This window comes from Amblyraja radiata, chromosome 1 (assembly GCF_010909765.2).
Source record: "Amblyraja radiata isolate CabotCenter1 chromosome 1, sAmbRad1.1.pri, whole genome shotgun sequence".
NCBI lineage: Eukaryota > Metazoa > Chordata > Chondrichthyes > Rajiformes > Rajidae > Amblyraja > Amblyraja radiata.
Genome location: NC_045956.1, coordinates 141,138,706 through 141,164,489, shown reverse-complemented (window position 1 = coordinate 141,164,489; position 25,784 = coordinate 141,138,706). Strand labels below are relative to the sequence as shown.

Below are 25,784 nucleotides of genomic sequence, written 5' to 3'. Positions count from 1 at the left end.
ATCTCCTCAACTGTTCTTCACGGCGGACGAGGTGAGAGCTGAGCTGAGGAGGTTGCGCCCTGGTAAAGCAGCTGGCCCTGATGGTGTATGTCCCAGGCTACTAAAAGACTGTGCGGCTCAGCTGGCGGAGCCGCTCCAGACCATTTTCAACCTGAGCCTCCAGTCAGGGCGGGTACCAGGTCTGTGGAAAACATCATGTCTCGTGCCGGTTCCCAAAGCAGGGCGGCCGACCGAGATCAACGACTACAGACCGGTGGCCCTTACATCCCATATCATGAAAACAATGGAGCGGCTACTCATTCGTCTCCTGAGACCACAAGTCCAGCACGCACTCGACCCACTACAGTTTGCATACCAGGAGAACATTGGGGTGGATGACGCAGTCCTCTACATGCTGCACCGGATCTACTCCTTTTTGGACAAACCCGGTGGCTATGTGAGGATTATGTTCTTCGACTTTTCAAGTGCGTTCAACACCATCCAACCCCTGATTCTGAATGACAAGCTTAAGAAGATGGGGGTGGATTCCACATTTATCTCCTGGATATACGACTACCTGACGGGTCGACCACAGTTTGTCAAGCTGGGGGACAGTGTCTCTGGCACAGTGGTGTGCAATGTTGGAGCCCCACAGGGAACGGTTCTGGCCCCGTTCCTCTTCACCCTGTACACAGCAGACTTTAACTATAAGTCTGACACATGCCACGTACAGAAATATTCAGATGATACAGCGATTGTGGCATGTGTAAGGAACGGGCAGGAGGAGGAATACAGGAACTTGACCAGTGCCTTTTGTGCCTGGAGTGAAGAGAACTGTCTCACCCTGAACACAACAAAGACTAAAGAGATGGTGGTTAACTTTGGCAGGTCCAAGTTCCCCCTTCAGCCGGTCAACGCTGCAGGGGCTGACATTGCTGTGGTGCAGACATATAAATACCTTGGAGTGCACCTTGACAACAAACTGGACTGGTCTGTCAACTCTGACTCCCTCTACAAAAAAGGCCAGAGCAGACTCTTTTTCCTCAAATCCTTCAATGTGTGTAAGGATATGCTGCACATGTTTTACAACACAGTGGTTGCAAGCGTTATTTTCTACGCTGTTGTCTGCTGGGGCAACAGCATTAGTGCAAAAAACAATAGGAAGCTGGTCAAACTGGTTAAACGAGCTAGCTCAGTGCTGGAGGGGAGAGTAGACTCTGGGATGGAGGTGCTTGAGAGGCGTATGAGGCACAAGGTGCAGGTCATCCTGAAAAACCCCGGGCATCCCCTCCATATAATTCTGGAGAGTCAAAAGAGCACTCGGAACAACAACCGGCTCCTCTCCCTGCCCTGTAGAACGGAGCGGTTCAGGAGATCCTTCACCCCTGCAGCCATTAGATTTTATAATTCGGACCGCTAGGCTGTAGGGGGATGCATTTTGCAATTATTAATTTTTAACTGTTAATTATTGGTCTTTTTAAGTATTTATTGCTCTCAGGTAGTGTCCACATTGTATTCTATGTATTTTCTGTCTGCGTTCGTTTTGAATCTGTGGGTTTGTTGGTTGGGAGCTTCTGGACATCTGAATTTCCCTGAGGGGATCAATAAAGTATTTATTATTATTATTATTATTATTATTTTGTGTCTATCGTCTATTGAGATATAACCAGTTGCTCCATCATGAGGTTCTCTGGGTGGTGTCTCCAATGACATTAGTTCAGAGTACCAATGCCTGCACTTTGGCAAAGCATGGAGTAAAGGCAAATACTGGTACCTGTTCTGTCTGCTCTTGTCAGCTTAAGGCACAAAGTTTTGTCAGCAAAATAAAGTCTTACCTTCTCGAGTAGATAGGTTGGTTGACTTTCTCATACAGCAGTTGGTAACAGACTGTGAGTTATGAGAGATCATTTTCAGCAGCAGCAGCAGCAGCAGCATGGATAGGAAGGTGAAAGTGACAATAACGTTAACCTCCAGGAGCAAATATGTCCCGACACGTGAGGTCGCAACTTTTAGTCAGGGACGAAAATTGCAATTTGAGTTTTGGTTCTTCAACCCGAATGATTTTTAGAGAAAACAGGCTTAGTAAAACCTGGTTGTTCTGTGAGAAAATAAGAACTATAATTTCTAACAAGAAGATGGTAGGAAAATGAAAATCCACCTGCAAAGCTGGAGCCCAATTTTCCAGCAGGCATTAAGAGATCCAGTATATTGTGTAAAATGAATCTACCTCGTACTCGGCCAATGTTCAAGGAATCAGAACCATTTTGGAGTTACATAGAACATAGAACAACAGAGCAATCTTCAACGCACAATGTTTGTGCTGAACATAATGCCAACTTCTCCTGCTTGTGACCCATATCCTTCCATTCGGAAATTAGCATCTTGTTCCCTATTGCTTTTCCATTGACTTAACACTGTGATCGAGGACAGTCAAAAGCCCATAACTTTCTTAAAAATTAAGATAACTGAATGAAAATTTCAGTTATTATAGATTGAAGCATTCTGAAACAAATATGAAACAATCTTACTTAGATGACCTGAAATTAAAACATATAATTAGTTAGTTACCTGATTGTAGCTAATTACAAAATTCAATTCCTAGATCTAAACATCTATCCATTTCTTAAGAAAAATTTAACATTTTTAAATAGCCTAAGTGTCCAAATAACATTCACACACGAATTCACAATTTAACATGATTTTAAAATCTCATTGTCATGAATTTATAGGCCAAATGGAAGGAATTTAGTGTTTAATTCCCGTAAATTAATGGCCATTTTAATCATCTTTGGGACGACAGATGGCACAATGGGCTAAGTGTTCGGCTGGCAACCTGAAGGTGGCCGGTTCGAATCCTGCTTGGAGTGTGTACTGTCGTTGTGTCCTTGGGCAAGACACTTCACCCACCTTTGCCTGTGTGTGAATGTGTGTGTGTGTGTGAGTGCTTGGTGGTGGTCGGAGGGGCCATAGGCGCAGAATGGCAGCCACGCTTCCGTCAGTCTGCCCCAGGGCAGCTGTGGCTACAGAAGTAGCTTACCACCACCGAGTGTGACTGAGGAGTGAATGAATAATGCGATGTAAAGCGCCTTGAGTATTAGAAAGGCGCTGTATAAATCCCATCCATTATTATTATTATTATTATTATCTTGCGAGTGGGATTTTGTGGAACGCGATCGATTGGAACGTTGCGGTTGCGGTGAATTTAAACCCCATATCGGCAGGAAAAACACTGCCGGTGCGTATGGGGCCTAAATCACCTTTTCGCAACGTAAAATTTGGATTAAGGTGATCCTAAGAAGCACGTTTATATGTAAAATAAACGGCATACCTTTTGCTGTCCGGTACGGGAGATCCGTCCCGTTGTCGGCGTTGACGGTATTAGAAGCGGATTTTTATTTTACTCCAGCGTTGACATTGTCCCGCGGTTTTAAAAAAATTCACAGAACGGCAGTCGGAACAATTCTTCAGCACTGGAGTCAAATAAAAATCCCCCCCCCCCCTCAAAGGCGCCAAAGTCGCGCACACGGCCAGTGGCAGAACTGCAGCGCCACTGAAGGTAAGTATTGTAACATACGTACAATCATGGCTGAACATCCAAATTTAGCATCTTGCTCCTGCTATATGTCCATATCCACTGGTCTCTTTAATTATAATGAAATATTGATCCATTAATGTGAGACAAAAAATGTACCTTGTGAACGTATTTATTTTATGTTACACTTCGGAATCTCAGGGGCAGGCAAATAACTTTCAAACATTCAGTTAACCCCTTTAAAGAACATTAAAAATTCCTCTTTACAAATTACTGCTCTCTCTTTCTTGAGGGTGGTACAAAACACAAGAGCATAAACCACAAATTTTTTCCACTCAGTAATAACTGTGTTAAATAATACCTGGAATCTTTTGATTCCTTTCCTCTGATTTTGTAATTGCACCACAGATCTGCAGTGGCACATTAGAGGGCAGGTCTGCTGCTGCTGCTACAGGATTGCTCCCAACTTGCCCGGAGAGTGCATAAGGTCATAAGGAATAGGAGTAGAATTAGGCCATTCGGTCCATCAAGTCTACAGCCATTCAATCATGGCTGATCTATCTCTCCCTCCTAACCCCATTCTCCTGCCTTCTCCCCATAACCTCTGACACCTGCACTAATCAACAATCTATCTCTGCCTTAAAAATATCCACTGACTTGGCCTCCACAGCCTTCTGTGGCAAAGAATTCCACAGATTCACCACCCTCTGACTAATTAAATTTCTCGCCCTCCTTCCTAAAAGAACTTTCTTTAATTCTGTGGCTATGACCTCTAGTCCTAGACTCTCCCACTAGTGGAAACATCCGCTCCACATCCTCACGATCCAAGCCATCCCACCGTAAATGTGGATGCAGACCCACAGTGAGCCCAGCTCCCAGCAGGTTGTCATGGTGATGCGCAGTGTAGCGCTGCCTGGGTGGAAATGGCTGATTACACTCAAAGTGCTCTGACAGCCTGTAAGGTCTACTTCAAACTTCACCAGCTGTCAAAACCCCTGCTATTATTAATAATTAATGAACATCTTTTACATTCGCAAGGACCTGAAATCACGTGTGATCTGTCAAAACACTTTGTAAGTTTTTAACTATTTAAAGAAATTAAAATATGACGATAAATCTTCCGTAAAGATTTCATGAGGGGAATCTTGCTTGAAAGATTTAAGGATGAAGTGTGACTTGGGCACGATTATTTAGTTAATATTTCCATGTTTTTTTTGTCTTCCTGGATGGTAGACCTTGAGATTTAGGAAATGTTGAAATAGTCTAGATGTGTAACTGCAGTGCATACTTTAGATGGTATTCTGCAGTTATTGGGTCAGAAGAAGGATCCCAATCCGAAATGTCACCTATCCATGTTCTCCAGAGACGCTGCCTGGTCCGCTGAGTTAATCTAGCGCTATGTGCCTTTTTGTGCAATTCAGCATCTGCAGTTCCTTGCTTCTACACTGCAGTTATGTTAAGGAGATTGTAGAAGGGGTAGTAACTCAGCGGGACAGGCAGCATCTCTGGAGAGAAGGAATGGGTGACGTTCCGGGTCGAGACCCTTCTTCAGACTGATGTCAGGGGAGTGGGCGTGACACAGATAGAATGTAGTCAGAGACAGTAAGACTGCTGGGAGAACTGGGGAGGGGATGGAGAGAGAGGGAAAGCAAGGGCTATTTGAAGTTAGAGAAGTCAATGTTCATACCGCTGGGGTGTAAACTACCCAAGCAAAATATGAGGTGCTGTTCCTCCAATTTGCGCTGGACCTCACTCTGACAATGGAGGAGGCCCAGGACAGAAAGGTCAGATTGGGAATGAGAGGGAGGTTAAAGTTCTGAGCAACTGGGAGATCAGGTAGGTTAAGGTGGACTGAGTGGAGGTGTTCAGCGAAATGATCGCCAAGCCTGCACTTGGTCTCGCCGATGTACAGAAGTTGACACCTGGAAAAGCGGATACAGTAAATGAGGTTGGTGGAGGGGCAAGTGCCTCACCTGAAAAGACTGTTGGGGTCTTTGGATGGAGTCAAGGGGGGAGGTAAAGGGACAGGTGTTGCATCTCCTACGGCTGCAGGGGAAAGTACTTTGGGAGGGGTGGTTTGGGTGGGAAGGGACAAGTTGACCGGGGAGATGCAGAGATAACGGTCTCTGCGGAAAGCAGAAAGGGGTGAAGATGGGAAGATGATGCCAGTAGTGGGATCCCACTGGAGGTGGCGAAAGTGTTGGAGGATTATATGATGTATGTGATGGCCGATGGGGTGGAAGGTGAGGACTATGTCCTTGTTGCGAATGGGAGGAGGAGGAGCAAGAGCGGAGCTGCAGGATATCGAGGAGACCCTAGTGAGAGCTTCCTCTATAATGGAAGAAGGGAACCCCCGTTTCCTAAAGAATGAGGACATCTCCAATGATCCCGTATGGAAAGCCTCATCCTGGGCACAGATGCAGCGTTGACAGAGGAATTGGGAGTAGGGGATAGAGACTTTACAGGAAGCAGGGTGGGAAGAAGTGTAGTCTAGATAGCCATGGGAGTCAGTGGGTTTATAGTGGATGTTGGTCAATGGTCTGCCTCCTGTGATGGAGACGGTGAGATCCAGAAACGGTAGAGAAATGGTCCAAGTGAATTTGAGTGCAGGATGGAAATTAGTCGTGAAGTTGATGAAGTCAGTGAGTTCTGCATGGGTGCAGGTGGCAGTACTGATGCAGTCATCAATGTAGCGGAGGTAGAGTTCGGGGATAGGGCCAGTGTACGCCTGGAACAGTGATTGTTCGACGTACCCTACAAAGAGGCAGGCATAGCTGGGGCCCATAGCCACGCCTAGGATTTGGAGGAAGTAGGAGGAGTCGTAGGAGAAGTTGTTGAGGGTAAGGACCAGCTCTGCTATGTGGAAGAGTGTATTGGTAGACGGAAATTGTAGAAGTAGTAGGGGTGAATGTTTATGATTGATGAGGAACCAGTCGAGCAAACTTTCTTGTGCTCCGGTGTCAACCTGCTTGAGAGTTGTTGGAACTGCATTCATCCAGGCAAATGAAATGTATTCCAATGCACTTTGGCCATGGCAAAGCTTTGGTGAATCAGTAAGGGGAAGTAGGAGACTCCTATGGTAATACTCACATGTGTCAAAAGTTTTGACACTTCCTTATAGAAACAGAGAACTGCAGATGCTGGTTTACAAGAAAAGACACAAAGTGCTGGAGTAACAGCGGGTCAAGCAACATCTCTGGAGAACATGGAAAGGTGATGTAGAGGAACTTGAAAACCACCACCACCATCGTGTTCAAGAACGGTTTCTCCTCAGAGACCATTAGACTGCTGAACACTGCACAATACCAACCACAACACTACCTCACCAACTGTGATCTACTATGGACTTTGTTTTGGTTGCACTATTATGGGCTGGTTACATAGTACTGATTACTAATTTCTCATATTATTGCCAATTTTATATTATTTGTGTTTTATTGTAAATAGGCTTGTAAAACTGCAACAAGTAAGAATGTCGTTGTTCCTTTGCCAGTACATATGGCAATTAAAAATTCTTGACTCTTTAGCCTAATTACGAATGACCCTTAAGCATTGAACACACAGTAGTTTCTGGAATAACGTTTTGAACACCTTGTTAATTAAACACATACAGAGAAATGTGAGGTGTTATATTTTGGGAGCACTAACACGGGCAGAACTTACACAGTGAACATTAGGGCTCTGGGGAGTGTTGTAGAACAGAGGGATCTAGGAGTAGAGGTACATAGTTTGCTGAAAGTGGCATCACAGGTAGATCGGGTGGTCAAAAAGGCATTTGGCGCATCGGCCTTCATCAGTCAGAGTATTGAGTATAAACGATGGGAGGTCATGTTGCAGTTGTATAAGACATTAGTGAGGCCGATTTTGGGTTTTTTCCATTTTGGGCACCATGTTATAGGAAAGATGTTGTCCAGCTGGAAAGGGTGAAGAGAACATTTATGAGGATATTGTCAGGACTTGAGGGCCTGAGCTAAAGGGAGAAGTTGAGCAGCTATGACTATTCCTTGGAGTGCAGGAAGATGAGGGGTGACTTTATCGAGGTATACAAAATCATGAGAGGAAAAGATCAGGTAGATACACAGAGTCTCTGGCCCAAAGTAGGGGAATCGAAAACCAGAAGACATGGGTTTAAGATGAGGGGGGGAAAGATTTAATAGGAGCCTGAGGGGTAACTTTTTCATGCAAAGGGTGGTAGGTGTATTGAATGACCTGCTGGAGGTAGTTGAGGCAGGGACTATTGTAATGTTTAAGAAACATTGAGACGGGTACATGGATAGGACAGGTTTAGAGAGATATGGGCCAAATGCAGGCAGGCGGGACTAGTGTAGATGGGACATATTGACCAGTGTGGGCAAGTTGGGCCAAAGGGCCTGTTACTATGCTATAAGACTCTATGACTCTATGACATGGTATTATCTGTATATTCAATCCACCTTGGTAAAAATAATTGCTGAAGAATATTTCTTTCATGAAAGATTGCAATGCATTTATCAGAATAAGTTGAATAAATTGTGTCATCTTAATTATTCTATGTTAACTGTATTTTACAGGGTCTTGGTTTCAGCATAGTTGGTGGCCAGGATTCTGCCCGAGGACGGATGGGAATATTTGTTAAAACCATTTTCCCAAACGGAGCAGCTGCGGCTGATGGGAGATTGAAGGAAGGTCTGATTCTTTCAAACTCATGTTAATTGCCAAAACTAAGAGCCATTCTAAATTTCAACTAATTACTGTTCAATTGCTCTTACCATTATTAGATTTCCAATTAATTTACCATTGGGTGAGGCATGTATCCAACATCTGTTTTATACGAACCAGCAAAATTGTTTCCAACTTAAAAATATGGTTGTGATTGTGCAGGGGCATTTTATTTGTAGTCCCATCAGCAAATGCCTTAAACAGAGAAGGTAGGATGAACTTAAATATTTGGGAGGTTGACTAAGATCTCAATCTCTGAGGCTTATTTAGGTGTATAAAAATTAGTTACGAAATTAAAGTTCATTATAAATATCTAATTTAAGGTCAGGAATAGCCTTGCAAGATATTTACTTGTGCTGAAATTTCCAAGGATTTACCATATCTCAGACCAGTGATGGCTCTGCACAGTTTTGGTTTTGAGTTTTTGTAGATAGATTGAAAATGGATATCAGCAGTTGTTCGGAAAAAAGTTCAGGTTTTAAAGAATCCATGATGTAACATGAAACTATATCTTCATAGGTTGATCCGGTGACCAAGGTATTGAACCAAATCTTATGACCTCACATTTACTTTAGAGTTCAGCCCTCTGTTTTTGCCCCTGGTAGGTGTGGGCAAGCAGTAAATCTTTGCAATGAGCCAAATTCAGCGCAGTTCTGTCCAATTCAAGATTTAGTTTGCTGTTGTGCTTTAATTTAGCATCTTTTACTCATCAAGCAAATCTAATAAAACAGAATACTTACCATTCGGGAAATTACAAGCAAGTCTCGCGGATGTTTTAATTGATGTTGAAAACCTTTGAGAGTACATACCCAGTGTCTGTTTTCAGAGTTAGAACTATCATCACTGTGGGGAAAAAAACCCTCAACTACTCAAACAATTTACTTAGGAAAGAGGAAATGTGAATAGCTTGTTTTGATATCTAGCGATGGCAAGGTCTTCTTGAAATTATGTTTCATTATTAAATGATTATGAGGATGAAATGTCTTGAAGCATTCACTAACTTGAATGTTTTTATCGAATAATTTGCATGAACATTAGAATAAAGTTTATTATGTCACTCTTTAAGGCCATTTACATTTTGTACGTTGTTTTATTATCTTGTTTATGTATTCATATAAATTACATTTCTGAACGAATAATTCTTTATAGATGGACAGATGCAGTGAGAATTATATGTTCTAGATAACTGATTTTATAAAAAACTTTACTTGCACCTTAGGTGTAATTCCTTCCACCAAAATTGCAGAGAACATAAAATAGTACAGTTTAGGAACAGGCCCTTTGCCCCACAATGTCTGTGCCGAACATGATATCATGATCAACTTATCCGCATGCATGATTCCATAAATTAATTACTCAAACCCTTCTGAACCCAAGAGACTTTAAACTGATGGTGAAGATTTAACCATGGGAAATGTATTATTAATTAGTACAAGACAAAGTTATTCATTTTTCTGGCACTGGTTAGCAGGAGGGAGCTGGAGCCATCGGACATAAGGAGCATGGTCCAGTTCTAGTTTGAACCGGCGCCCCTGGTACACAAAGAGGGGCAGATGGGCCGACAGGACTTTGGACTTTGAATAATGGCGCCAAAAACGGCGGTGCCCGCATGTGTAATATATGCAAAAAGAATTTCACTGTGCAGTTTCTTACAATACAATACAATACAATATTTATTGCTTATATGACAAATAAAGCTATTGAATTATGTAATACAATTATGGTGAAATATCATGCCAAAAAACCCCAAAAAGAACCAAAGTGAGTTCCACTTCAACAGAACTATTATCAAAATAAAAGCAGCAATGGATGACTGTAAGAATAAAATAAATGAAATTAAATGACAGTATGTGAAAGAACCAGCCAGAAATTTAGCAGATAGTAAGAATGTATTTCAATAGGAGGAGTTAACAAAGAGAGCATTGAGCCAAGCCCAATAGAAAGGATAATTAATTGTTCCTTCATTAACCTTCACTTTAGAGGATTTAAGCAACATCCCAAAAATAGCTCTGAATCAGGAAATGGAAGTGAGGGCAGAACTCAGGAAAATTATTTAGTTTATTGCAGGGAGACTCACAGGTAAAATCAGCACATGTGATTATGATATTGTTGCAATCAGAAAAGTAACTGGAAAGGGCAGGACTGGCAGGGCAATGAACTGGGTATAGACGTTTCAAGCATGATAGAGTGAGATGCAGAGGGGATGATGATCAGGCAGAGTGTTGCAATAGTACATAGGGAAGCTATCCTAGAGAGTGGACAAAGAGGCTATATGGATAGAACTATAGGATTAGAAAGGGACCATCACATTTTTGGAGTTTTACTATAGGCCTCCCGATATGTTCAATAGTCAGTGGGAATTAGGAGTACAGATTTGGAGGTGGATCGCAAAAGGGTGCTAAATCAATACGTTTCTGGTTATGAGGGGCTTTTATCATATTTTGCATCATCTTTAGCCACAGGTGAGGTGCCAGAACACTGGAGGATAGAGTCATACATCATTGAAATACGCCCTCTGATCAAATTCAATTATGCCAATCGTGATGCTCCATTTAAGCTAGTCGTATTTGCAGCCATTTGGTCCACATCACTCTAAGCCTGTCCAAGTGTCTTTTAAATTTTCTTATTGGACTCACCTCAACTACCTTGTCTGGCAGCTCATTCCACTATGAGTGAAAATGTTGCCCCTCAGGTTCATATTGAATTTTTCCCCTCTCACAATAAACACATGTCCCCTGCTCGTTGATTCCCCTGTTCTGTGTAACAGACTCTGTGCATTCACCTATCTGTTCTCCTCATGATTTTCTACACCTCTCTAAGGTCACACCTCAGCCACCTGCTCTCCAAGGAATAAAGTCCTAGCCTGCCCAACCTCTCGCTACAAATCACCCGTCAAGTCCTGGCAACATCTTCATAAATATTCTCTGCACTCTCTCTAGCTTAATGACATCCTTCCTATAAGAAATGCTTAATGACATCCTTCTACCACCTCCCTCTGCTTCCTTCCATGAAACCAATTTAGTTTCCAGTTAGCAAGCTCTTCCTGGATCCCATGCGATCTAACCTTCCGATACGAGTATGTCCTATACAAATGCCAAAAGACCACTGTGTACAGGACTTCAACAATTATGGAACACATTTGGCAAAGTTATGTTTCCATCTGGACTTTCATGTACTGATAGGTTCATTTAATGCCTGAATCCAAAATTGCATTACCCGATACATTTTAATTTAGCGATACAGCGCGGAAACAGGCCCTTCGGCCTACTGAGTCCACGCTGACTAGCGATCCCCGCATATTAACACTAACCTACACACACTAGGGAAAATTTTTACATTTACCAAACCAATTTGTCTACGTACATGTACTTCTTTGGTGTGGGAGGAAAACTGAAAATCTCGGAGAAAACCCACACGGTCACGGGGAGAACGTACAAACTCGGGATTGAACATGTGTCTCCGGCGCTGCAAACGCCATAATGCAGTAAATCTACTGCTGCGCCACCGTGCCGCTCAGATATGAAAAATCATGTTATATAGATTGATGAGATAGACCAACCCCACTAATCTACATATTTCATATAAAAGGTTTAAATGAAGTATCCTCAGCTGAAGCATCATCCATTTTTTATAGCTGCTTTGGAGCTATTTGAATATTGGTATTTAACAATCTAATACAATTATTTATATAATGTAAGATTGTATTAAATTGTTTGTGGTCAAAAATTGGTGAGTTTTTATACAAGAGCCATAAGAATTTAACACATAGGTACAGTAGGCAGGTGTAATATTGGTCTCCACTGTCAGTGGATAGAGAATGGCAGAAGTTTATAATGCCTGCACCAGTTCATGTTTCCTTATTCATTGAAGAATATACCATCTCTGTAGCAGTGGTTTACTAGATTAATTCCTGTGATCAATTGGATTGTCCAAAGCAAAAATGATGAAGCAGAATGGCACTACACTCTCTGGAGTTTAGATGAATGAGAGGAACAAAGGATTCTGAGCGGGATTGTCAGTGTAGATGATTGAGGATGTTTCCTTGGTTGGACAGTTTAGTAATAGTCATGGTCATAGGATAAAGGGATAAACTATGACACCATTCATCTCTAGCTGCCCTGAGAACTCAGTGATCTGTTGGACCGTTCAGTTGGCAATTATGAGTTAACCATTGGTGTTTCTTGAGTATCACATAGGTAAGAATTGCTAAATTCCTTCCTTGAGGAACATGAATGAACTAGAGACACAGTATTTATGATTACTAGATTTTTAATTCCAGATTAGATTCCTTCTCTTCCGTGGTGGGATTTGGACACCCATCGTAGAGTTAAACAACAGGCGTTTGGTTTAGTAACTTACCCACCAACCACCCTCAACGCCCACAAATAAAGATAAGGAACTAAAGACGGTATGAATATCATGATTGAGAGAGAAGAGGGAAAAAAGTGGAAGGACAAGAAACAAAATAGCATTGACATTTGTGTATAGCTGCAACAGATATGTGCACATATATGGGCATGGAGGAAGTTCAGGTACCTACACAGCCATTGCAAACAAAATTAAATAGATGAGTTCCTTTAACGGGAAGAAGATAATATGAGAGGGTCTGAATTTAAGGCTAGAAGTGCTGTGGTGAGCAATGTTGCTTTTGTAGGCCACAACTAGAAAATAGATGTGTTTAAGAAGGAACTGCAGATGCTGGAAAATCGAAGGTACACAAAAATGCTGGAGAAACTCAGCGGGTGCAGCAGCATCTATGGAGCGAAGGAAATAGGCAAAGTTTCGGGCCGAAACCCGGAAGGGTTTCGGCCCGAAACTTTGCCTATTTCCTTCGCTCCATAGATGCTGCTGCACCCGCTGAGTTTCTCCAGCATTTTTGTGTACACTAGAAAATAGATGTCTGGCGAGGTAACTATAGGACAGTAGACTGATCCAGGGGCCCAAATGAAGTGGGAAATGGCCTGCTGACAGTTGTTCTCACCCACAAATTCTGTTGACCCACTGAGGGAATAATTAAGTTAGCTTTACTATGAATCAAGCAGAAGGCAACAAAACAAAAGTTATTAATGCTGCAGTATCCAGATTAGGATGGAATTCAAAAGAATAGATCAGAGTCAGCCAGGGTTGAGGAATGCATCCTGGCAGAATGCTGAAAATATGGGAAAAATTAGATACTGGATAACTGGTTTTAAAAAAAAGTTCAAAAATCAAAAAGACAGTTTGCATTGTTGCAACATATATTGATCCAGGATGAGTGGGTTTTAGAAACAATCTATATTCATATAGGACCTGATCCATTGGATAGCGTTAAAAATAAAGTTTTTAACTCTGTTTTCACATGTGATAATTATAAGCCTAAATCTTAATATAAACATATCCATGAGCCTGCCCAAATATGTTTGAAGCATTCTATTTCTGCTGCTATTGTTGCTGAGGCCAGAATAATGGGATTAAGGGAGCATCTTATGCAGCGGTCAGTTCAACAAACATCCATGCACTAAACTACGCATGTGGTGTGGATGTTCTTGCGTTCTCTTAAATATTCCATCAGGAGCTCAAGTCTGGATCGGGGGTATTGCCATGAGGTGTTGAAGGCGTGTCTGATGCTGATTCTGGCTTGTTTTCCCCATTGCTCATGAAATGGGAGTTGATCCTTGGTGTGACAGTCACGATGGAGTGACAGATATTGCAGGACAGGAGGTTGCAGTGATGCACTTTGCTGCTGCTGATCCATGGAACTCATGGACTTTGCTTTCAGCTGCCAAACTGAAATTTGGTATGTCTCATTTGGTATGATTGTGGAGCCAAACTACACCATGGAGACTATACTCAATGTGAAGACAACTAACAGTAATAAATAAATGTTGAAACATCGAAGAAGGGTCTCGACCCGAAATGTCACGTGTCAGTCTGAAGAAGGATCTTGACCCAAAACATCACATATCAGTCTGAAGTGGATGTCGACCCAAAATGTCACCCTTTGCGTCTGAAGAAGTGTTTTGACCTGAAACGTCACCTATCCATGTTCCCCAGAGATGTTGCCTGACTTGCTGTTACTCCAGCACTTTGTGTCCCGTAATGAATAAATGTTATCCATTATTTACTTAATAGTTTCACCTGTGACTTTGTTTCTTGAAGTAAATTTCACAACCTTTTGGTTTTCATTCATTTCTCATTTGTGTGCCTGGATATTATTTTTAGAAAAGCATTTTAAAATTAATCACAAATGATAAATGTTGTCCTGATAAAAGGATAAAATAATTTGATGATTGATAGATGTGTACTGCATTCAACAGGAGATGAAATTCTAGAAGTTAATGGGGAATCTCTGCAAGGACTAACGCATCAACAAGCCATACAGACCTTTAAGGTAAAGTATCAGGTAGAATATAAAACATAAGGCCATAAGGGTCCCTGGAAGGTCGGTGGGGGCGCTGCAAGCCAGCAGCCCTGTCAGCAGCGTGTCCGTTTTTTTCTACTTTTTTTGTTTTTTTAGTATGTTTTAATGTATGTTTTTAATGTTTCTTTGGGTGTCTTGTGTGTGGGGGGGTAAGGGGGAAACCGCTTCGGTCGCCTCCTCCACGGAGAGGCGACTTTTTCCATGTCGCCTCCCCCATGGCCTAACATCGAGGATCGGTGCGGCCTTTCCCGGAGACGCACCCGGGTCTTCAGCTGCGGGCGCAGCGTGGACTCTCGGCGTGGAGCGGGCGAGCCCTCGCCGGAGGGAAGTGCTCCATGTCGTTGGCCCGCGGCAGCCTGAAGCTGGCGCAGCGTCCGCAGCCTGGGATCCCTCGTTGGGGACCCGGGAAGAGAAGAAGCCACCACTGCCGGCCCGCGGCCTACTTCTACCGCGGCGGCGGCGACGACTTACCATCGGGAGTGGGGTCCCTCGCCAGGGACCCCTGGAGCTCCGACCGCCGGCCCTGCGGTCTGCAGTGCTTCTGGATGCGGCGCGGCGGGAACTTTAAATCTTCGGCCGCCGGCCTGCGGCCTACACCAACTTGAAGCCGCGGTCTCCAGTGGGGAAGAGCCGATTCTGGACTTACCTGGACTTTTTACCTGTCTGTACATCTGGACGCCCGCAGCGGCGGCTGCGGAGGGTTGAGGTCCCGACCACGGGGGGAAATGGAGGAGGACTGGCCAAATTTTGTGCCTTCCACCACAATGATGAATGCTGTGGTGGATGTTTGTGTTAAATTTTTATTGTGTTTTTGTGTGTGTTCTTATTCATTGTACCGCTGCTGGCAAATTCATTTCACTTGCACTTTATGTGCAATGTGACGAATAAACTGATTGTTGTTGTTGTTGTTGATAGGAGCAGAATTTGGCCATTCAGCCCATTAAGTGTACTCTGCCAATCAATCATGGCTGATCTATCTCTCCCTCCTAACTCCATTCTCCTGCCTTTCCCCCATAACCTCTGACACCTGTACTAATTACGAATCTACATTAAAAATATCCAGACTTGGACTACACAGCCTTCTGTGGCAAAGAATTCCACAGATTCACCACCCTCTGACCAAATAAATTTATCTTTGTCTCCTTCCTAAAAGAACGTCCTTTAATTCTGAGGCTATGACCTCTAGTCATAGACTCTCCCACTAGTGGAAACATCTTCTCCACATCCATTCTATCCAAGCCTTTCACTATTCTGTATGTCTTAACTCTTAAGTCATTACCATACTGAATGATGACTGGCATTTCACAAAAGCACAAGCTTGTATGATTAGTCTGAAGGGAAAAATGATTAACCAGGCAATTTTAGTTTTTAAGTAGACTGTCTGGAAATTTTGTGAAATAAAATAAATATTTATATAGTCCGACTTCCAGCTCCTAGACTATTAGACTTATTGTTTTATTAGGATATCTGCTTTCCATCCATATCAGGAAATATATTTATGCCCAAGGACCCATGTTATATATCAATATAACATTGATGTAAAGCTCTATTTTGAATGTGCTATTTAAAAGCAAATCTTTGCTTATTAGAAACATAGAAACTTAGAAAATAGGTGCAGGAGTAGGCCATTCGGACCTTCGAGCCTGCACCGCCATTCAATATGATCATGGCTGATCATCCAACTCAGTATCCCGTACCTGCTTTCTCTCCATACCCCCTGATCCCTTTAGCCACAAGGGCCACATCTAACTCCCTCTTAAATATAGCCAATGAACTGGCCTCAACTACCTTCTGTGGCAGAGAATTCCAGAGATTCACTACTCTCTGTGTGAAAATTGTTTTTCTCATCTCAGTCCTAAAAGATTTCCCCTTTATCCTTAAAGATTTCCCCTTTATCCTTACAGCTGATCAATTAGGAACACTTACAAAGTTTATCGTTAAAATGTAACTACTTATTCATCTGTTGATGCTTTGATTTAATTTGTTCCTGACAGCAACTGAGAAAAGGAGTTGTGACCCTGACCGTTCGTACCAGGTTGCGCAGCCCCAGCCTCACTCCATGTCCCACTCCCACACTGATGAGCCGGTCCAGCTCTCCCAATTCCAATATCAGTGGTGGAACTCCAATACCAGGCTCAGAAGAGGGGGACAATTCTCGCAGGGGGCCAGGACCAAAGGATCGAATCATAATGGAGGTGACATTGAAGAAAGGTAAGGCCACTGCACAGGGAACAAGCAAAATTAATATCAGCTCTAGCAAAAGAAGGAAGGCGCAGAGGAGATGAATACGGAGGCAAATGCAGCCACCAATAGTATTTAACCATCTTATTCTGGAAAGTAGAAGAAACTGTGTTGTTTAACCCTTCCCTGCATGGTCAAAATAATAGAGAAACAGAGAACTGCAGATAGTTTAGAAATAAGGACACACATGGCTGGAGTAACTGAGTGGATCAGGCAGCATCTCTGGAGAACATGGATAGGTGACCTTTCAGGTCGGGACCCTTCTTAAGTCTGATGTTGGCTTCACTTTGCAGCAGAACCTGTGCGATAGAATTAAGATTTATTCAGAAGCTTATGCTAACAGTGGACAAATAACTGAAGAGTACATAAGGTTTACCTTTTTGAATGCAAATGTATCGTTGAGTATTGTTTGCTAGGGCAAATACTGGGAATTCAAGCTCCGACACTGGCCCCCACCACACCTTCTCCCCAGTTTTCTATTTATTGCAATAATAGGCAGGGAGTCACAATAATCAGGTGTCAAAAATTCCTGAAAGGTGCCACTATATATGAATTTTTCACAGAAAAATTATTGATTAGTACACGTGTCAGAGGTTATGGGGAGAAGGCAGGAGAATGGGGTTAGGAGGGAGAGATAGATCAGCCATGATTGAATGGCGGAGTAGACTTGATGGGCCAAATGACCTAATTCTCCTATAATGACATTATGAACTGTTGGACTTAAAAAAAAACCTGCACACACTTGTGTGATAACTGTGAAACTTGAAGACACTTTACTTCAACGTTATTATTGACCATACACAAATTCCCTTTAAATATGTGGAGAATTATTAAATATTTGGAGAATGCTTCCATTGCACCATTTATATGAAAGATATAAAGGAGGGTTTTACACCTCAGCAGACGACACATGATTGGAGTACATGCTGGGAGGACCAACAAACATCTCAGCGTTAGACACAAAAAGCTAGAGTAACTCAGGTTGTCAGGCAGCATTTACGGAGAAAATGAATAGGTGATGTTTTGGGCTAAAGAAGGGTCCTGACCTGAAACGTAACCAATCCATTTTCTCCAGAGAAAATCCGCAGTGCCTTTTTATTATATATTATTAAACATCAGTGTTATGTTCTTAAAATTCCTAATAAACACCGAACTGGTAAAAGTTGTTTCGCTCAACCTGATCCAATCGGGTATTCTGCAGCCTTTATTTACTCTCAGCCCTTCTCAATTTTTCAACAAATCCCAAAAGCAGAGAGAGAAAAAAGCCTAATGCCCTCCTGAATAAAATTCAGGAGAATTATTTTACTATCTATTGACCACAAATTTATTGATTCCATCATTTTCTGGGCCAACTATCCTACTCTTAAGAAGATGGTCAGGAAATAGTTTCCTCGGAGTCAAAAGGTCATAAGGAATAGGAGTAGAATTAGGCCCATCAAGTCTACTCCGCCATTCAATCATGGCTGATGTATCACTCCTTCCTAACCCCATTCTCCTGCCTTCTCCTCCTAACTTCTGCACCTGTACGTCTGCTTTAAAAATATCCACTGGCTTGGCCTCCACCGCCTTGTGTCTCCTTGATTATAATCTCGCTCCCCAACCCACTTCCTATTTTTGTCATTTCATCCTCCTCTCCAATCCCAAGATTAGATCTTTCTGTCCAAAACCAGCAATCCTTTGGATCAGGTCATCTGCCAAGTTGAAAATGGCAAACAATGGCGAATGAGACCCATGCATTAATTTCAGTATGACATCCAATATTTCCAGGTTACCATTACTGCTAAAATCTGACCTTGCTCCCTCTAAATACTGACACCAATGATTATTCTAAGAAAAAAGTTTTTTTTTAATGAGCTTACTCCAATGGGAGAGACTAATAAAACAAGGTTACATTCCAGTGGCATCTTCTGATTTCAATATCCCTTACTGTTTCAGGACCTTAACTGGACTCGGTATTCTAAACAAAGAATCCCAAATTTGTACAGTATTGCTAAGAGTACATCCTAACACCCTACTTGCTGTCATGTCCATCTCCATTCATGTTGTTTAAAAAATGAAGTTTACTTTGACGACTTATAATACTGTACATTGTAAACATGTCTGAAAGGACACAGACTAAAACATACTGATTCGCTGACAAGGGCATATATCACACATGGACCCAGTACATTTAAATTGGCTTTCATCCAATTTCATCGGATATATTTCATCCATGTAATTAAATGCTGCTCACATTCATTATGCCTTCATCCAAAACATTGGTAAAATGTTGAATATGATCAGCACATTCAGCTTAGGGACTCCATCTACAAGTGAATCCTATACAAAGCAGCTTCCATTGAATACTACCTTCTGTCCTTAAGCATGTAACCATGTTTATATTCTACCATTCACCAACTCACTAATTCCATAGGCGGTCTTTTAAAATATGTCCACTCTTATGTAAGTCCATCAACCTGAAATCTCAACTGAGTTTCTTTCTCCACAGACGCTACCTGATTTGCTGAGTATCCCTATCATTCGCTGCTTAACTTTCAGATGTTCATATCTGCATTATTTTGCTTTTAGTTTAAAACATTGATTCGCTGGATGGTATATATTTTCAGGATGCAAAATAAGTTTATTTCAATGAAATGCTTTCTTCATTTGCTTTGTGAATTGCAAAGAAAAGGACAAATGTAAAGAATAGTTACATTTAATACAATACTACTACTAATACAAATCACATCTACAAAAAAGCCAACCAGAGACTCTTCTTCCTCCGCCAGCTCAAGAAGTTTAGAGTAAGGAAACGCCTCCTAATCAAATTCTACACAGCCATCATCCAAAGCATGCTCACTTCATCAATTACAGTCTGGTTCAGCAGTTTAGACACTCACTCCCGTAATAAATTACAACGCATAGTTCACAAAGCATCCAAAATCATCAGCACTCCCCTCCCATCAATAGAATCACTCCATCACAAACGGTCTGTGTCAAGGGTGAAGAAAATCATCTCTGATCCCTCCCACCCAGCACACCACATCTTCCACCTGCTGCCATCAGGAAGGCGCTACAGCTCACTGTCCGCCAAGACATCTCGATTTAAAAACAGTTTTTACCCACACGCAATCCGAATTCTGAACACACTATAACAGCACATATCCTCCCCATGCATGTACTGTATATTGTATGATGTTGTGTTTTATGTTATGTTTGGTGGGAATCAGCCTACCTTGTAACATCCTGTACTGAACCTGAACTCCACCAACTTGACTGTGTGGTCATTAAATAATCTAATCTAATCTAATCTTAAATGCAATACAACTGTTAAGTGTGAAGGGATGAGAGACAACTTCCTGTAAAACCAACATTATAGGACATGCGGCCGTTTAAAATGTTTAACTTTGTTTAATGGGTTGACAGTGTTTAATGTATTTTAAATTAAACTGAACATCACTGGTGGGAATTGGGTGAGAACCAATACGAAATGATGGCAATTCTTGCTGAATGCTTTTAAAATTATGTTTATGGTATCCTGTGGCTAATCTGTGTCACATTAAATCTACTGTGAGTTACCTGAACTAAACTACCGGGTCCCACTTTAAACCTGCTACCTGTGTATTGCTTTATTTGGACAATGGGCAGTGTGGAAGGAGGAGGGGGGGGGGGGGGTGAGGGGGGAGAACAGTGGACAATGGAGGACTTGGCGTTGGCGTTGGGGTGGGGACTGGGGGAGGGGGAAGAACAAAAGAGGAGCCGGCATGCTTTGTAACTTTGTCAGCGCCGTAGGTGGCCACTATTTGTCAACCTTGGGTATGCAAGCAAAGAATTTCAATGTGCCTAATCACATGTGACAATAAAGTATCCCATTCCATATTTCAGAGCCTGGTGTCGGGTTGGGGATTGGAGTCTGTTGCCTTGCGTTAGAGAATGGCACACCAGGAATCTACATCCACAGTCTTGCCCCAGGATCAGTTGCCAAACTGGATAGTAGATTGAGGTGAGTCTTCAACAGTCAAAATGTGCCCCCATGAGTTGTAAAATGCCCATTGCTTTGCTTAAAGGGCTCCTTTCCACGAGTGACCACAAAACCTGTTGAAGCAGCAGTCAATCAAATTAAATATCAATAAAACTCCAAAACGCATTGTCAAAGCTCTATATTTATTTTTCTCTCCATGTTGAAGCTGCTGATTCACACATGGGCACAGTTCCACAAAAGCTAATCATGGTCGATCCTTGTATGCTTCTCTAAAACAACTTTGCAAATTTCCTATTAGGAATAGGACGCTTATTATTTTCCCTCACAAGTCTGAGATTGGGGAATATCTCCATTGCCACATTGATCAGATGATGTTACAGCCTGGAAATTGATTGGCGATCTCAAGGATCCTCCACTTTAGGATATTACACTCCAGTTACCTTCACTCTCCCACCAGGAGGAGAGTCGAGAGACAAGTCAAGATTGTTTTATTGTCATATGTCCCGCATGGGACAATGAAATTCTTACTTGCTGCAGCACAACAGAATATGTGAATATGTAAATATAATACATAACGAGGGAAGAGGAAAAAAAAGAAAAAGTTCAATAAATAACAAATAACATGCAAATAACAAATAATAATATAGTCTTTTGCAGTACAGAGCTCAGAGCTTATTCGTTGTTGTGTTTAATAGCCTGATGGCTGTATGGAAGAAGCTGTTCCTTAACCTGGACGTTACAGTTTTCAGGCTTCTGGTGGCAATGGTGAGATGAGTGTGTGGCCAGGATGGTGTGGGTCCTTGATGATTTTGGCTGCCTTTTTGAGGCAGCGACTACAATAGATCCCTTCGATGGTGGGGAGGTCAAAGCTGGTGATGGACTGGGCAGTGGTAACAACTTTTTGTAGTCTTTTTCGCTCCTGGATGTTCAAGTTGCCAAACCAGGCCGCGATGCAACCAGGCAGAATGCTCTCTACCGTGCACCTGTAGAGGTTTAGGAGAATCCTCATCGACATCTCCATAATCTTCTCAGGAAATAGAGTCGCTGATGTGCCTTCTTTATAATTGCATCGTGTGCTGGGTCCAGGAAAGATCTTCAGAAATATGCAAGCCCAGGAATTTCAAGTTATTGACCCTCTCCACCATCGTCCTATTGATATGAACAGGATTGTTGGTCCTCATACTTCCCCTACCAAAGTCGACAATCTTACTGATGTTGTGAGCCAGGTTGTTGTGCTGGCACCATTTGATCAGTTTCTCTCCACGCTCATGCTGTTTCAAAAGGGAAGGCAGATTCCACCATGATTCCTCAACTGCACGAGAGCTATTCCTTTCATAGGGTTTGATTATGCTCACTGACGATAAAGAAATAAAGATCTATATTTATTTAATACCATCCATGATCCCAGAGCTCAGCATTGAGCGTAGCCACTGCCGTCACAAAGCACAAGTAGCAGCCAATGTACTCATGGTAAACCACCACCAATAATCTAGTTTAGTGGTATTCAAACAGAAGTGTCAACTCGGACAGCAGCCATGACAGCCACTATTAAATATTATAGGATCTGATTTAGCAAGTCAAGAAAACAATGGAGCCCTGGTTATCCAAAGACACAGATTCCCACCAAACTACTGAGCCAGCCCAGATTTCAAGGCTTTTTTGATCCTCTGCGCTTTTTTGCTGTATCATATTGCACTGTCTTGCACTATTCTTGTTTTGCACTCTCCGTTGTATTTGTTGTTGTATTTATCATTACTGTGTGTAAACTGTCCCCTGAGCTTCATGTGAGCAAGGAATTTCATTGCATCCTGGTGCACATGACAATAATATAATCAGAATCTTTAGACTAAATTGTTCTGTGAGTCATTATGCTCAATTATATTTGAAACACTATTTTCCCACTGTTGGTGCAGTACGCTAAGAATGTGATTAAACCCCCTTAAATGTTGTGATTTGATCAATGCTTGCCACAATCCCAATCATGAAATTACTAGTTCTATAACGGGTGGCACATTGGTAGAGTTTGCTGCCTTACAGCGCTTGCAGCACCGGAGGACCGGTTCGATCCTGACTATGGGTGCTGTTTGTGCATTATCCCCATGACCATGTGGGTTTTCGCTGAGATCTTCGGTTTCCTCCCACATTCCAAAGACATACAGGTTTGTAGGTTAATTGGCTTGATATAAGTGTAGATTGTCCCTAGTGCGTGTAGGTAAGATAGTGTTAATATGCGGGGATCGCTGGTCGGCGCGGACTCAGATTCTGTGCTGTATCTCTAAACGAGATTAAACTAAATAACAACTAAATAATCTGATTTTCTGAAAGATTTCTATTTTCATCATCTTTTTCCATAGAGGTGTTAGGAAGCAGGCTGGGTTTGATGGGAAAATCCCAGAGGTTCTGCGCATAAAGGCAGATGTTTCCCTGTGTAGGTGTCAGTGTTTGAGATTCACAATTTTGTGCTTGCTATCATGGAAATCCCACACCTGTGGGCAACTGTTTGCAGGAATTAACCCGAGTACATTAAAGACATTGAACTCCTCCCCGATTCAAGCAACAAATGTTAGCTAATATTAACCAAATGTCACCTTTGTCCTTCTGCATGGCTGTGAAGGGCCAAGTTAGATTCAAGTTAATTTAACCTTTTTTTACTATTTCAGTCCATTTACATATTTTTAATTGATGTAAGCAATTTAAAATGTACTTGAGAGTTTTGTGACATTACATTCATAATATGTTGATTACTTTGATGACTTAACTTAGTACTCATTTTTCAGCATTTTTGGGACTCTGTTTTGAACCCAGAGAAGTCAGCTTAAGGCATTAGGTTACCCTTGAAAGATCTGCACCACGCAAGTCCAGACTCTTTCATAGGTTAGCAGAGAGCACGGGCAGCTCAAAAGAAAATACTTTCATTTTAAACAGTTAAACGTGTGTTGAAGATTATGTTATTTTGGTATTTTCAAAATAATATTTTCAACTCTGTTCAGAGAAACATTTAGAAACTGTTCATCAGGCTGTCAATTTTTTTAATAAATTGACCTTGGGATGGGCCTCGGGTAATACTACCTGGGACTCAATCACTTTTCATTTTTTGGGACATCTGCAGTGTTGTGGCCTGAAGCTTCAGTAAACTGCCAGGTGGTGAAATGTTAGTGTCCCTGCTGGGATTATGCAGGGTTTAGAATGCAGGTAGACAATTAAAAATATGTAAATGGACTGAAATAGTTAAAAAAAAGGTTAAATTAACGAATCTACCTTGGCCCTTCACAGCCATGCAGAAGGACAAAGGTGACATTAGCTAACATTTGTTGCTTGAATCGGGGAGGAGTTCAATGTCTTTAATATACTCGGGTAAATTCCAGCAAACAGTTGCCCACAGGTGTGGGATTTCCATGATTGCAAGCACAAACTTGTGAATCTCAAACACTGACACCTACACAGGGAAACATCTGCCTTTATGCACAGAACCTCTGGGATTTTCCCATAAAATCCAGCCTGCTTCCGAACACCTCTATAGAAAAAGATGATGAAAATAGAGATCTTTCAGAAAATCAGACACATCTGTTATTTAGTTTAGAATGCAGGTGTTGTGAACCTGAGGCACAGGCTGGGTCAAGCATAATCCAGCCTGTTGAACTTGGGTTAACTTTAATAAGAATCCTTCCTTCCTGAAAAAATGAAGCATCCTGTTTCAGTCAGAGAATTTTCAATAAATACAAACTGGACCTAAGATAAGCATGGAGTGAAGAACCTTGTGCGGAATGTTTACCTGATCTCTGGAATTTATCTGTTTCAGAGTTTATCTATTTACCTGTCAGAAAGAGTGTAAGTAATCCAGACTATGCATTTCACTTGTTGTATATGTCTTGAAAGCAACATCGTCAAGAGTAAACAGATTCAGATTTCATTTGATTGGTGTCTTCATGAAAATGCCAGCCTTGAGAAAAAATGTACAGCATCAAATGACTTTAATGAACTGCACATTGTTGTCATTTTGGTAGTTAAGTGCTTTAGAAAGAAAGACCTCTTTTACATTCTTATGAATGGGCAGAGCTATATACTTCATTGTGGAACACTATCACTTTTGTTAAGGTCTTTGGAGCTTGAAGTGGCAAAAATTAATTAATTTGCTTTGCCTTTCATTGCAGCCGAGGTGATCAGATTTTAGAGGTGGACTCAGTGAGTCTGCGACATGCGGCCCTGAGTGAAGCATATGCGATTCTAAGTGAGTGTGGTCCAGGTCCTATCAGCCTTATTATTAGCCGTCATCCAAAGCCAAAGGTAAGGAATGTAACATAAACAGATAGGCCTAATCTAATAAATCTTATCTAATGAACTGACATTAAGAGGTCATTGTGTTGGAAGGAACTGCAGATGCTGGTTTACATCGAAGATAGACACAAAATATTGGAGTAACTCAGCGGGTCAGGCCACATCTCTGGAGAAAAGGATAGGTGACATTTTGGGTCTGAAGAAGGATCTTGATCCAAAACATCTCCTATTTCTTTTCTCCAGAGATGCTGCCTGGCACGCTGAGTTACTCCAGCATTTTGTGTCCATCTTCAGAGGTAATTGTCCATCTTAAGAAGTAATTGTGTGGCCAAGTATTCACTCTGCCTGTTACACCAACAAAATATATTGATCCACAGATTTATTTTTCATGGGAATTGAGAAGAAAAAGTGCTGATACCAATATAGTTTACCTACTATCCTGATGGTCACATGACAATGATTGCTGACTGTTTGTAGCAATCAGCTTCTATCAGTCCATTACAGACCAAAAGGTGAATCCTTAGTCTAAGGCAAACATTTAGTTCTAGACTTCTATCAGATCTTTCAGGAAGGCAAGTCCTGAACAAGTTCCTGTACTAACTATTCCCATGATATACAGAAGAGCATTCCTTTGGGGGACAAAAAGCTGGACCCTTTTTGTGTGTGTGTGTGGTTTTTTGTGTGTGTGTGTGGTTTTT

General features: G+C 41.8%; 1 protein-coding gene across 4 annotated transcripts in view; it reads left to right on the top strand.

Moving 5' to 3' along the window:
- The window catches only part of pdzd2 (PDZ domain containing 2), a 376,364-nt gene that overhangs the window by 256,673 nt on the left and 93,907 nt on the right, over positions 1 to 25,784 (top strand). For all 4 annotated transcript variants that reach the window (XM_033031783.1, XM_033031770.1, XM_033031792.1 and 1 more), the window contains 5 exons: positions 8,062 to 8,176; positions 14,506 to 14,579; positions 16,604 to 16,820; positions 20,715 to 20,832; positions 24,963 to 25,095. In XM_033031783.1, the coding sequence (XP_032887674.1) occupies positions 8,062 to 8,176; positions 14,506 to 14,579; positions 16,604 to 16,820; positions 20,715 to 20,832; positions 24,963 to 25,095 (657 nt within the window). The remainder of the gene's footprint in view (positions 1 to 8,061; positions 8,177 to 14,505; positions 14,580 to 16,603; positions 16,821 to 20,714; positions 20,833 to 24,962; positions 25,096 to 25,784) is intronic.